The 13,681-nt window shown below is 62.9% G+C and overlaps 2 protein-coding genes across 2 annotated transcripts; both read left to right on the top strand.

The window, feature by feature from the left end:
• Positions 1–1,014: 1,014 nt before the first annotated feature.
• LMXM_22_1090 (conserved hypothetical protein) lies at positions 1,015–3,156 on the top strand (the record flags this gene model as incomplete). The annotated part of the gene is made up of 1 exon (XM_003875514.1): positions 1,015–3,156. The coding sequence occupies one exon, from the start codon at positions 1,015–1,017 to the stop codon at positions 3,154–3,156; it is 2,142 nt and encodes a 713-aa protein (XP_003875563.1).
• A 2,275-nt stretch (positions 3,157–5,431) lies between these two features.
• LMXM_22_1100 (conserved hypothetical protein) lies at positions 5,432–12,250 on the top strand (the record flags this gene model as incomplete). Its single annotated transcript, XM_003875515.1, has 1 exon — positions 5,432–12,250. The coding sequence occupies one exon, from the start codon at positions 5,432–5,434 to the stop codon at positions 12,248–12,250; it is 6,819 nt and encodes a 2,272-aa protein (XP_003875564.1).
• Between the last annotated feature and the right edge of the window lie 1,431 nt (positions 12,251–13,681).

Genomic DNA, 13,681 nt, shown 5'->3' on the forward strand with positions numbered 1-13,681 from the left:
TAACTATGCAAGTATACGGTAATGATAACGCGCTAAGGCCGGCAGGGGCGATGAGGCTGTGGAGGCAGACATGGGGTACGATAGCGTAGGCGAGAGCGTCCGTAACGACGAGACTATCGATTGCCAGTGTGATTCTCTGAGGCGGAAGCGAAACAGTGAAGACGACATGGAAGGGCGGCGGAGTGCACACATGGCTTTCTGAGCACCTTTATCGCGCAAGGATGGCTTGCTCTCCCACCACTCGTCCTTCTCTCGCCCCGCGCTTTCCTCGCTCACTCCTACCTCTCTACTCTCCCCCGGCACAGCAGCTTTCCTGCTGTGTGCGTGTGTATGTTAGCACCCGCTATGCGATGCCGCCTCTTCATCTGTGTGGGAAAGCGGCACCGAAAGGCGTCGCAACCTCTCTCGCCATGGTTCACGTCTCTGTCTCTTGCCCACTCACCAGCATACCCCTCCCCCTTGCCTCTCCGTCCTCGGCGCCACTGCGGTGACTTGTACACCCTCGCTCGCTGCTCTCCCCATGATTGTTTGCCTGCGCGCACCGCCACAACACCCCCATCTCGCTCTCCGACAGCGTTTCACAAGAACGCTAAATCATCGCTGCTCCCACGGACCACACAGACTACCCCTCCCCTCCCACTCCCACGCTCACACCCGCGCTCGCACAACAGCGGCGCACGCGCTTTTCGTGCTCTCCCTTCGGTTGGCTTCATCATTCAGTGGCGGCAGTGGTGGTGGCTCTTGTCGCTCGCTGGCGGGCGTGTGTCTTTCTTTCCTTTCGTCAGCTTCGCGTGTGTGTGTGCGTGCACGCCTTCCTGTTCGTCTACGACTGCGGGCGCGGGTCTCCTCCGCTCCCTCGCCTCAACAGTCATCGAAAATCGAAAGTGCAAGCGAACCAGTGGAAGGGCCCGCACGCACGCCGCACGTGAAACAGCCTGGCACCTCCTACTCCCGCCTACATACTGCTTTTCACACACACACACCGACCTCATCGGGATAGCCGAGCGTGCAGCTATGAGCGCGGAGCAACAGCGGCTCAAGAAGATGCACCGCGAGGTTGTCATCTTAGCAGAGATGAAACAGCGGCTTGGTCTCCCGCTGACCACAGCCGTTTCGTCCTCTTCCGCCGCCCCTGCGGCTGTAGCGGCGGCAGCAACACCCAAGTCCCCGGAGGAAGAGGCGGGCGGCTTCGATGTATGCGAGACGTATGGGTTGTCCATGACGGCGGTAGATGCGTACCTGTTGCGCTACTTGCGCTCCAAGAATCTCGTCATCGAGGACGCCGTGACAAAGCTGCGCCGCCGTCGCACCTTTGAGCATACACTGCCGATGCTCAGTGTCACCTCTACCACCGTCGCGGCGCTGCGAACCGGTGCCTTTCATCTGCTGGACCACGACCTGGCGGGCCGACCGGTGCTCTACATCAACGTGGCCACCTTCACGCTGCCCACGCTGGAGCTGGATGAGGCGCAGCGACTGCTTGTCATTCTCCTGGAGTTCATGCAAGGCCGGTGTCTGCTAAAGAACAACGAAGACGCGACGGCGATGCAGCGACGCCGTCGCCAGCACGTTGATCCCACAGTGTCAGCGAACAGCTTGGCGAACGGCGGCCGAGAAAACAACGGAGGAGCAGCTACCCCGACACATGCGGCGCAAGACATGGGCAAGGAGACCGTCAGTGACCTCCAGCAATTTACGCTGCTCGTCAACGAGGAAGGGGTGCCGTGGATGATGCACACGTCCTTCCTGAAGAACTGCAGCACCCTCCTTAGCATACTCCCCAAGTACTACCCGCTGTTGCTGGGCTCCGTCTTGGTTCTTGGGACCTCCCTTGAAATGCGCACCGCTATCAAGGCGTGCGTCGGCAGCAGTTCTGAGGATGTGCGGAACTCGGTGCAGATGATCGAGAAGGCTGACCTGCCGCGGTACATGGACGCAAGCACCATCCCTGTAGAGCTCGGCGGCCACAAGCAAATCGTAGGAAGTTCCATGAACTTTTCGGAGGCGGTGCTGCGGCACTGGTTCACGCTTACGTCACAGATGGAAGACGAGTGTGTCGGCAGCGACGGCGGTGTTGCCGATGCCAAGGTGCCAACGACTATCTCGGCAGCCGGCGCAGGGCCCGCTAGCGAAGCCGGGGCTGCCAACGGTCACAAAGAGGATGCGGGTGGTGCCGAAACCCCGCACTGGCTGCCGCGACCACTGTACGTCCCACCGCCGCCGCTGGGCACGACGCAACGGCACATCTCCCGTCAGCGGCATGCAGTCGAGTTGCAGCACCTTAGCAGCAGCGGTGGCAGCGTTGTCGGCGTGATTACGGGGCCCGGCTCGCCAGGGCCGATGCGGCCTTGCAAGTACGGTGGCAGCTCCGCGCGCAACGGCAAGCATATCCTCATGTCTCCAGCCGCCGCGGCAAGCCGCTCCACCGCCGTAACGACGCCGCACGGCACGCCGACTAGCCAGAAGGATCAGGCCGCGGCGACGGTGACCCCGGGCGCGGCGCGTGCCGAGGACGTCTCGGACGACGGCATCTGCTCGGCGCTCTCTGGCGCCGACGACCGCGACGACGACGCCGACAACGAGGGCGGTGGCGCCGGCGTGCACACTCGTACGAACTCCTTTGTCCCCACGTACCAACTCTACACCGCCGCCTCCTCTTTGGCGGGCAGCCTGACAGTCGAGGGTGAGATGCACCTAAGCGGCCTTGGCGCGAGCCACAATCGCCATCACCTAGGTGCCTCGATGCACAGTGCTGCATCCGCGACAGTGTCACGCGAAGAAGTCGCTCGCTTTGTCGACCACCCGGACGATGCGATCGTGGCTCTGCGGCAGGAGCGTCGGCGACGTCAGCGCGCGGAGCAGGCGTTGTATTTCCGCGACTTGGGTGTTGCGCTAGACATGCGGAACGCCCCCATCATTGAAAAGGAACTGGCCGCCATACACCAAGACCTTAACGTGTTGGTGGCGGAGATACTGGTTAAGGCGGAGGCTGCTAGAAAACGGCAGAAGGCGCCACCGACGCTTAACCAACTGCTGGATCTGACGCTCACCGCCTTCGAGAGCGCCACGCGCACACCATCCAGTGTGCCCGCCATGGCGTTAGCGGAGCCGGTGCAACGCGAAGCTGTCAGTTCCAGCTGCTGCGGCTTCATGTAACCGCCTCCGTCCACGGGTCGCGCCTCCCCCCTTCCTCCCTCCTCTTGTGCTAGTGTTAAACTTCTCCTGCGTGCGAGCGCGCGTCTTTATGTCTGTGCGGCAGTGCAGGCTCAGCGCTCCAATCCACCGTTGCACGAACTCCAGATCTCGAGCACCGCTCGCCACGCCAATGATTTGCAATCCCTTTTTCCTTGCTGTGTATTTCGTTGCTGCCGTGGTGTTCAGCCATTTGCGGCGAAGTTGTTGCTGTTATTATTACTGTCGCGGGCACGCCCATGCACCTGTACTCGAGACGCGCACGCACGCAGGCCTTGCCCCCACCACCTACTCACCCACCACGGCCCCTGTTTGGTTTTCTTTGGCGGTGTCTGCTGTCGCGCGCGCTCTCCACTGCTGCCCTTCGCTCTCTCCCTCTCTGTGTGTCTGTGTCTTCAGGATCCTATCGAACTTGCTTGCATGCCCGCACGTGTGGCTGCGTAAGCATCTTTGTCTCTTGGTGAGTACGTGTACTCTGGTTTCGTCGGCGGCGCCGCTCAGCACACTCTTCGTCCTCGTCCTCTTTCCGCTGTATCGGATCGGTTTGCCGAGAGGTGGACGCCGTCACGCTTTTTTTTTGTGTGGGTGTGGGGTGGTGTCGTGTAGCCGTGCGGCCGTATCCTGTGATTATAATGTACGCATAAGGGGGGCAGTGGTTATGGTCCAAGAGAGCGAGAGAGAGAGAGACGATCACGCGCGGATGGGTCATGATGTGTACGCGCGCGTCGCCATGATCACCTCTCCCTGCCTCTCCACCGTGGTAGCATGTGCGGCGCGCTTGCTCTCCTCATGGAGGACTCGTGTGCGTGGTCGAGCCTGTGCTCCCACATTTCCCCGTTGCTCTGGCACGGCAATATCTGCAAGAAGCCACTCTGGCTCTTACACCGCGCGTTGACTGCTGCGTACTCGAACTCTGTCACACATGTTTCCCATCCTTCTCTATTCGTTTCCTGCGTCGGCATGCCTCTTCCTGCTCTCCGTGTCTTGTCGCAGTCGCTCGCACGGCACCAAGCACACACCTACACTCAGTGCGTGCCAGCACCCAGGCTCCACCGTGCCATCTTCGCACAAGCGCGCACACACACACACACAAGCACATGCGTGCGCGGCTTTGAATTCCTTCGCTTCGCGTGTTTCTCCGGTACACTGTGAGAGCGAGAGGAGAAGGGTGAAAAACGGTGCGCGCGAGCGCCTTCGCCTTCCTCGCTGACCCGTTCTCTTGTGGGGTCGTCGTGTCCGAGGCAGCGATCACCACCACCATCCCTCACACACGTCGAGTACGGGCGTACGCAGGCACCCAGCGAGAGAGAGGGAAGGGAGGGCGGGAGGGGGACGGACCTGCGTCCACCGCATGCACCGCACGCTCTTCGCTCGGCGGGTGCCGACTCTTTCTTCCCCCGTTGGCGGTGCCGCAGCAGTCTCTATTATATTTTCCTTTCTGCTCTCAGCGCAACACGATAGAACAGCGTTACACCCTTGCTTCAGCACTACTCCACCCCGCCCCCCCCCCTGCTCCCCCCTCTTGCACCTCGGTTTCGTATCTGTGACTTGCCCCCCACCTCCCCCCTCCCGCTGCTGCTGCTCGTGTGCAGGTCGACACCCATCGATCTCCACAACCCTCTCGTGCTCCGCCTGCTGTGTGTGCGTGTGCCCCGTCCCCCCTCCCCCAATCGCGGTCATCTTCCTTTTCCTATTTTGTCTAGCTTCTGCTCACCTTCGCCTTCCCCTCCTCCCGGGCCTCCCAAGCACGCGCACACGCACACGGTGCTGATCACGTCGCTGTGCGTGTTGTGGTGTGTCGTGGCTCGTGTTCTTTGCTGCCCCGCTGTTGTTCGTTCTCTTTTGGGGTATTTCTCGCCCCCCCCCTCCCACACATCCTCCTCCCCTTCCCCCTCCCTCGGTGATCTACGGCGCCCTGGCCACTCGTGGGCACTCCGCCACCCACCCGACGCACGCACGCGGGCCAGACCTTTCTCGCTCTCTTGGCTATCAAGGTTGAGGGCGCGCGAGTGTGCGAGAGCGCGGACGCGAGGGAAGAGGGGCATCCTCTCGCAATCTTTGCGTGGTTTTGTGCATTTGATTTTAGCGCCTGTCTGCGTGTGCGCGTGCACGCGTGTACCCCAATTCTCTGAGCAGGGACCACAAGGCTCGAGAGCGACATCAAAAACGCCACGCGCACAGACAGGGGCGGTAAAAGCGAGCCGTCTGGCATGCATGCAGGCGCACAGCACCCATCGGAATGGAGTTCGATGCGTTGCTCAACACCCTCTGCTGGACGAGCTTCGTCCTCTTCGGGCTCTGGATCATAGCGCATGCCGTACAAGTGGTGGAGCTGCACGTCATGGCGCGGGCCTACGCACATCACAAAGCACATGTTTTCGCCATACCCTTTGTGCCGCTCCTAACGCGGCTGTTTCACGAGATGGCCTTGCCGCAGTTCTTGGCGTCTGAAGCGATCCAACGGGGTGAGCTGCCGCCAGTCATGAGGACACATAGCCATCGCACGCCGGCAGCGGTGCCCGTTGAGTACGTTGACGCGAACGGTGTCTCGTCCCTATCAACCTTGACGAACTTCCACGCCGTCGGGAGCGCATCACTGCCACCGCCGTCCCCATCGACGCTCAGCACGGTTCTGAATAAGTCGCCCGCCAACACTCCCACGGACAGTCTCAGAAGCAGAGCTGGCAAGACAAAGGAGGAGGGGAAGCGCAAGTGGGGTGGTGTCGGTGTTGACCGGAAGAAAGCGCAGCACCAGGAGGAGCGGCGGCAACAGGGCCCCGTGGCTGTGCCCATTTTAGACCCCAACCTCGCAGCCGCTGGCGACTGGGAGTTGACCTCCTCGCCCAATCCGGCGTGGTGGACGCCGCAGTTGGAAGGTCAATGCTTGGTGTTCGGCCTCCACCTGCCGCTCGAGCTGCTCCCTGCGTCGAGGTCGGCGCCGCAGGCAAGCGCCTTCGCGAACGCGGAAGCGCGTGGTGTAGGTGGCAACAGTGGCACAGGCAACTGGCCTGGAAGCAGCAGCGGCGCCACGACGCGCCAGCCGACCGTGAACCTTCAGCTCAAGCAGTACCAGCTTACCCAAGCCTCTCTTGTCGCCTCTGAGGCTGCGCCGTCGCCGGCCTTGCACCACCACACAGCGCTCTTCAACAGCACAGAACTGGGGACACAAGTAGCCGTCGCAAAGCAACTCTCGGTGGCACCAGTGCGTGTATACACCCGTGCCACACTACCGCATGCGCGGATCAACACATCCGTCGTGCCGTCGCCGCGTCAGTGCTACTCGTCCCCGGCCGCCTCTTCGCCGGGCCGCTGCGCATGGCCCGGTGCGTTGCCGCTTGCTCGCACGCCATCGCAGCACCTGGACTTTGATTCGATTAAGTACGCCTATATACAGTACTACCAGGGCCTTCTGAAGACGGCCGTGGCGGAGCAATCCGCCATCGCCCACCGCGCGCGTAAAAACCGCAGATCGTCCAAGAGTGCGCGGCACATAGCGGCGATGCTGATGCACTACCTCCAGTACGCACACATAGACGACGACGGCGAGGATGATGTCAAGGACGGGGATGCGGAGGGCAGAGCTGGGGGCGGCGGTGGCAACGGCTCAGGGGTCGACACCAGCCGGGCTGCATCCAGCAAGCGAAGACCCGCGGCGACACTGAGAGCCGCAGCTGGACATGGCAGCGCAAGCGTCTTCCCATCACGCAGCAAGCACGGACGCCGCGCTAGAAGTGGAAAGAGCAGTGGCGGGGTCGGCGTGAGCACGGCAGACTGTCCTCAGTGCAACTGTGGGCCGTGGATACCGGTGCTGGGCGGCAGCGCTAGCCATCATAGCGACGCGTACGATGCAGTCGGACGGGACGGAGACTTGGTGTCGTCGGCGCTGTCAAGCCGCAGCCTTTACCGTACCGCGGCACCCCTGCCGCCTTCGCAGCTATTACTGGTCCAGCAGAGCTCGCTCAAGAGTCACTCATCACCGTCACTCATGCAGCCGTCGCAGACAGCCGTGGTTCCGCCACCGCTGTCTCCCGCACGCGAGTTACGACGCGGCATCAACAAGCGTCGCCGACGCGCAGAGGCGCCGAGTATCGCGGACAGCGCCGTCGAGGCGCTCGAGGGCCTCGTGGAGCGAGTGCGGCTCGCGCAGACGCTGCGGCCGCGCTACCAGTCGCTATTTTGCACCGTCCGCTTCGCAGCTGAGCGATTTATCGTGCGTCGTGGTGCGAACGAGCCGCCAACGTGGACACCGCTGAAGGCGATCGCCGCGGCTGGTGTGGCCGGCGGTGGCCCATCATCGTCGGCGACAGACGGCCGTGGTGCGGCGAAACCAAAAATGCGGCGCTCATCCTCCTCTTCCTCTATCTCTCCTCAGCGCCTGCATCTGCATCGGCGGTATGACAGCACGGACAGCGACAGCAGGAGCAGCAGCAGCTCCCATAGCCACCGAAGCGACTCGCCGCCGCCAGCGCTGCCTCTCCTCAAGTCCATTATCCCTGCGCCTGCCAATGTGTCTGCCGAACTCGCGATACCATCGTCGAATGCCGGCAGCAGCGGCAGCACCAGCGCCGCGAACGCCGCAATACAGTTCCTGCGTGCGAGTCGGCTACGAGAAAACAACATCCGCGCTGCCATTGCGGCAGGCGCCGGCAACAGCGCCGTCGGCCCCTTCGCTCTCTCTTCGACATTGGACCCCAGCCTAGCCACGAGCCTAAGCAGTAGCAGCTTCTACTCGACAGTGGCTGCGCCCGCCGAAACCCGAGCACCGCGCGAAGTCGGGTCGCCGCACCGGTACGCCGTCGAGGTCAATTTCTCGATGAGTGCTGAAGGGGCGCCGCCGCTATCGAGGGACGTCACCGCCACAGGCGCCGAGCCCATGTCTCTTCTGGTGGACAAGGGAGACGCCAGTGGCAAAGAGGTGCAGCCGATCGGCGCTGCCGTCGCTGCCGCAGGAGCTGAGCACGCGCAGATGGATGAGGCGATGCCGCAGCAAAAGCCGTCTCAAGCCAAAGACACCGCCTCGCGACTACTCGAACAACGACGACATCCACAACCTGTGTCAAGCAGCCGTGAGGAGGCTCCGCAGCGCGCTGCCGCGAGCGCGACTTCACCGTCATTGCAGCCGCGCTCAACGGACTTGCGTATTGTCTACGTGATTGGAGCTGATCGCGCGACGCTGCTGCGAAGCCTTACGTTGGACGCAACGCGCAGCTTCGCCGCAGGCACGCGGAACTTTCTCTGCTTCTTCACTCGAAAGGACGAGCGGCGTGCGCAGCGGCGGTACATGGAACAGCTCGACCGGCAGAACCGGGCTGCCTTGCAGCTCTTGGCGCACCACGAGACGCCCGCGGACGCCTCTAGGCCACGTGAGCAGCGTGACAGAATGAACACCGCTATAGGCCACGTGCACACGAGCAGTGCAGTGCCCCTGCACAACCGTGCGGAGGAGACGCTGTTAAGCGCCGGTGCCACAGCCGCGTTGCGCAGCGTCCCGGGACCGCCGTGGCACGTGCGCGCGGCATCGTGGCATGATGTGAACCTCTCTATGGCTGGTTCGCTTATGTCCGGGCCGGGCTCCGTAGACGGTGGCTTTGGTGACGCCGGCACCGTCAACCAGCAGCCGCGCGATACGAGGCTGAGTAAGACAGCCTTCTTCAAGGTCGCCGGTGCTGACCTCCTGACTCTGGCGGTAACCCCAGTAGATAGCGCTGCCGCCACCGTCACAGCACCGTCGGCGCATCAGTGCGACGACTCTTTCTTATCCATGATGCAAAGCCTCGAGACCAGCTTTCGCTCAGCGGGGGAACCCTCACACGCAGCGCCGCCAGGCACCGCAGAAGTCGCAACGGCGAGCGCGGCGCCTGATAGCAGGAGCAGTTGCGCATCGGTTTTCGCCACCATCCAATCGCTCTCGACGGCTCAGCTGACGCCGACGACCCCCGCCCCACCGGCGCCTCTGGCCGCATGCGGCGAAGAAGTCGCTCGTGGAGCGACAGCGGCGGCGAGAAGCTGTGCCACGCCTCCAAACACCGCTACTGCAGACGCGGCAGCAGAAGACCATACGCACGTGGATGTGGCGCCGCCCACGGTCAGTGCCGCCACCTCTCCGGCCCCCGCGGCATCGACCGCCTCTAACGAAGGCAGCAAGGCGAGCGAAAAACGCGCACCAGCGGCAACGGCAAAAATAGACACTGAAGCCGCCGCCACCGACTCGGTGTCAGCTCACGACGTCCGACAGTACCTCGCGACCGCTGGCGTGACGCTGCCGCAGCAGGTGTACCTCCTGCGAGACGCGGACGCGTTGACGCCGCTGCAGCAGCTGCAGCGTACCCTCGCCAGATCCTCGCATCACGCCTCTGTGCTAACCGCGCGAAGAGACTCCTCTGCGCGCACTACTGGTACCGACACGCCAACGGCGGCGGTGCCATCTACGGTAGGTGGCACTGCGGCCCACCACCGCGCACTGCTGTCTACCTCTGTCGCTGCAGTGCTCAGTCGGGGTGCCACTCGTGTGCTGGAGGGTCAAGTCGACGTGGCGGGTCTGTCGCTTGATGTACTGAGTCGTCAAATATCACCTTTTGTGCCAATGGAGCCCCCACCGCTGAGCGACAGTGATGGCGACGACGGTGCCGAGAGCTCGATGAGCGGCCGTGGCAGCGATGGGTCGTCCGGTCCTGGTGAAACATCCGAATCGGACCCGCGCAGCAGTGAAGCGTCGCACGATGACGGCGGCAAGGTCGTCGTCCGAGAGAATGCGGTGGGCGCGAGGCGCAGCTCGCCACTCCACCGACGGGGGAAGCGGCCGCAGAAGTCGAAGACCGCCGCCGCTGCCAACCGTCACGGCGGACACTCCTCAAAGAATTGCAGGCTTGCGCAGCGCTCTGGCAAGGCCTCGCCCCCACAGCAGGCGCATTCACGGCGGCGGCATCAGCAGCACTCCCGGTCGTCAAGGGGCCACGGGCGGTCGAGCGCCCGGTCTTCCCTGAAGCACCGGCGACGCCAGTATGAGCGGCGTCGCAAGCGCCACCTCGCTCGTTGGAACAGACACATCCAGCATCAGCGCGCGGCGGCCAACAAGGCTGGCTACATTCCCGTCGCCGCTGGCGTGCTGTTCTTCACGGCACCGCCGACATTGCCCGCGGCGCTAGTCCGGCAGCAGCGACAGCTGTTGCTTGACGAGCTAGAGAGTGGCGAGCGAGGGCGGCGGTTGGTGCCGGACTGGGCATTGAACGGGTCTGAGGCCGCCGCACCAGTAACTGTTGCTGACGGGGACGCTCGACAGGACGGGCAGCTCGCGTCGTCGCCATCCCCTCACGACGGGCGATCACCGTCGCGCAGAATCTGCGTGACACTCATCTACACCGCCACCGCCGAGCAGGTGGCGCAAGCACTGGTGCGAGCCGCAGAAGTCGCTGCAGAAGCGCTAAAAAAACAGCGCCCCGCGTGTGATGCGGTCGATGGGCGGGGCCACCGAAACGTAGAGGCCGTCAACCGCCTCGGAAGGCGGAGGTCGGCGGTGGCAGCATGGAGTAGGAAGCACATGCGCAGCGGCCGCGACACCCACGAGTTCCTGAGCAGCAACCCTGACAAGGGGCTGCGCTTGTCAAGGCCGTCACAGCAGAGACACGAAGCGGCGTTCATGGACGACAACTGGCATGGTCGTCGAAGTGTGTCGTTGGCGAGAACGCAGGCGCCCAGCAAGAACAGCCTGTGCTATTCCTTTACCTCCGAGAAGTTGATGCCGCAGCTGTCGCAGGCGGCCTTCTCGACTGTGGCCTCCGAAGCCTTCGTCGGCAGTGAGAACCTCCTCAACAACAGCCCCGTAGTCGTGCCGCCTGCAAACCGTTGGTGCATCCTGTCACCGAACGTCTGCTCCGAGACGGCAACCTTCTCTGCAAAGAGCATGGAGGATACGGACTTTAGTGGTCGTCACGGGAGCAAGGATGATGGTAGCACGGCAGCACTCGCTGCTGCTGCTGCCTCGCCACTCATGAGTATACATGACAGGCCGCCACCTTTGCTCTTGCTCACCGAATCCTCGGACAGCGTCTTCGACTACGGCGAAGGCCGTAGCAGCAGCGGGGGGAGCGCGACAGCGGTGGGGGGCCGATGGGACAGCTTTGGTCGCGACGCCGCCAGTGATGGCTCTGGTACTGGTACCAGTTATGACGGTTTCAGGTGCACCGGTACGTCGGTGTATGTTGAAGAGCTCGAATGGAGCACCAGCAGCGCCCGCGGCAGTCCAGCGCACTTTGCTGACAGCGGAGGCGTTGACGACGACGTTGAGCGGGCAAGATCAGCGTCCGCCTCTGCCGGTGGCGTGCACGCCGCTAAACCACCATCGAAAAACGTGCGTTTCAAGGGCACCGAGGCTGAGCGAGGCGAGGAGGACAAGGTCGGTGTGGCACACGAGCTGATGAACGTGCTGCGCGATTCGACGTGCTTCCCTGATGGCGTCCCGGTCGGCGTCTCCCTCGCCTACGCGCGCATCGGCAACGACCTCTACGCCATCACGGAGGTTGTGGACCGCACCTTCCTGCAGTACCGCGAGGAGCGCGTCATACAGTCTCGCAAGGAAGGCGGCGGCTGCAGCACAGGCGATGGCGACGATGATTCGCTCACATCGCTCTCCGACAGCGCCGAGGATGCTCAGACAGATGGCTCGTACTCGTACTCATCCATGAGCAACTCGTCGTTCACGTTGGGCACCTCCTTCAAGACGCTAGACGCCGCCCTGGAAGCCACTCAGGAGCAGCATACAGCTGCAGTGCAGCAACAATACCGTCGGCTGCATCGCCGCCGTGCTGTCTCGACAAGCAACTTTGGCGGCCTGTCCTACTCCCTCGCCGGCTCTGCGCCGCTGCGGCCAGGCATGCGGCGGCAAGAGGTGCACATGTGCTGGCGGTGCCTCAGTGCCGAGGCGGCCGTCATCTTCGTTCCCTGCGGCCACTACGCGGTCTGTGAAGCGTGTGCAGAGGTGCTGGCGGACTGCTGCCTGTGTCGCACACCGATCCTGTCGAGTGTGGTGCTGCTGGTGCACAACAGCTCCCAACAAGCGTAACAGCGGCCGTCCAAGCAGAGGCCAGAGCACACCACTACCGGCACGAACGCGAGTCGCACACAGATGTGTCGAGCGTTGCCCTGACACAAAGAAAGGTGAAGGGGAGAGCAGAGGTTTGAAGCCGCGATATCACAGCGCGTGCGTGTGCAGTGTGCGTCTGTGGCAGAGCTCAGGTGTCCAAATCTTGCTTGGTCACCCGCAAGCACCTTCTCCGTCTTCAGGTCGTTTGAAAAGACGAGGGGCCGAGGCTTCTATCAACGCCTCCGCGGCTCGTCGTCATGCATGCGCTGTGTGGGCCGCTCTTCCCTGCTCTCGCTTCCGGCCTCCTCCGCGGGGCCTCTGTGGGTGTGCGTGTGTGTGTGTGTGTGCTTATCTTTCGTCGCATGCATTGATGTACGCTCCCCACCCTCTCCTCTCCCGAAAGAAAAATGCGCGCTGTCGGCTCTCTCGCTCGCTCTCCATGCACGTGTGTGTGTGTGTGTGTGTGTCCGTCGGTGCCCGAGTGCGAGGCGTTCTCGCGCACATCAACACGTGGCCTCCATCACCTCCTATCCCTTGTCTTGCACATTTCCCTGTCCTCCGCCCACCTTTCACGCGTTGCCTCGGCTGTTCGCTCGCGTTTTCGCCTGGCCATCGACGACCGCGCGCACACTACGCACGCGCCATAACTGCCGCAGTCGCTACGCTCGTGCACTGGTGGGACTGCCTCCCACACACACACACACTTCAAGCCGCACCCTGACGCGGGCTCGCCACACCGGCACACGTACCCAAGCGTACTCCTGTATCTCTATCCACTGATTGACCGTTGCACCGTTCGACGTTGAGCACACCGCTCGCACCGGACCAACAACGACGAAAGACAAGCGAAACAGGGAACGAAGACCGCGACTGCTGCGAGCAAGTCCGACCACGTATCTCGGATCAGGACACACCACGGCACGTCCACTACTTCTCAAGGCGCCTGCACACGTTTGCGTGCGCACGCCTCACCATCTACTCGGCCTACCCCCTCCCCTCCCCTCCGGCGCAGTGGTGTCTCGTGCGTTGCTCTTAGCAACGTGTTTCCGTTCCTTCCCCCCCCCTCCCCTCTCCCTGTCGTTGGCAGCGCTTCTTCTGCCGCCCACCCTCACTCTATCAGACGCTCGCGCACCACACAAGCTACCGTAGGTGGACTCTACAGTGTGCGAGGGGAGCAGTCAACGCCTTCGCGTGTGTGTGGGTGTGTGGGCGTTTACCTCTCACTCCAGCGCATTTTCTTCGTATTGGCGCGCGTGTTGGTGCCCACCATTTTTTTTGTGTGATTTTCCTTCCCTGCCTGCCTGCCTGCCTGCCTGCCTGCCTGCCTCGTCGATCTTGGTGTGGGCCTCATCTCCGTCGTGTCGGCGTTAGCCTCCTCCCCAGAGTTCATCGCCACACGCGCCCTCGGCG

The sequence above is a fragment of the Leishmania mexicana genome, chromosome 22, assembly GCF_000234665.1.
Source record: "Leishmania mexicana MHOM/GT/2001/U1103 complete genome, chromosome 22".
Classification (NCBI taxonomy): Eukaryota; Euglenozoa; class Kinetoplastea; order Trypanosomatida; family Trypanosomatidae; genus Leishmania; species Leishmania mexicana.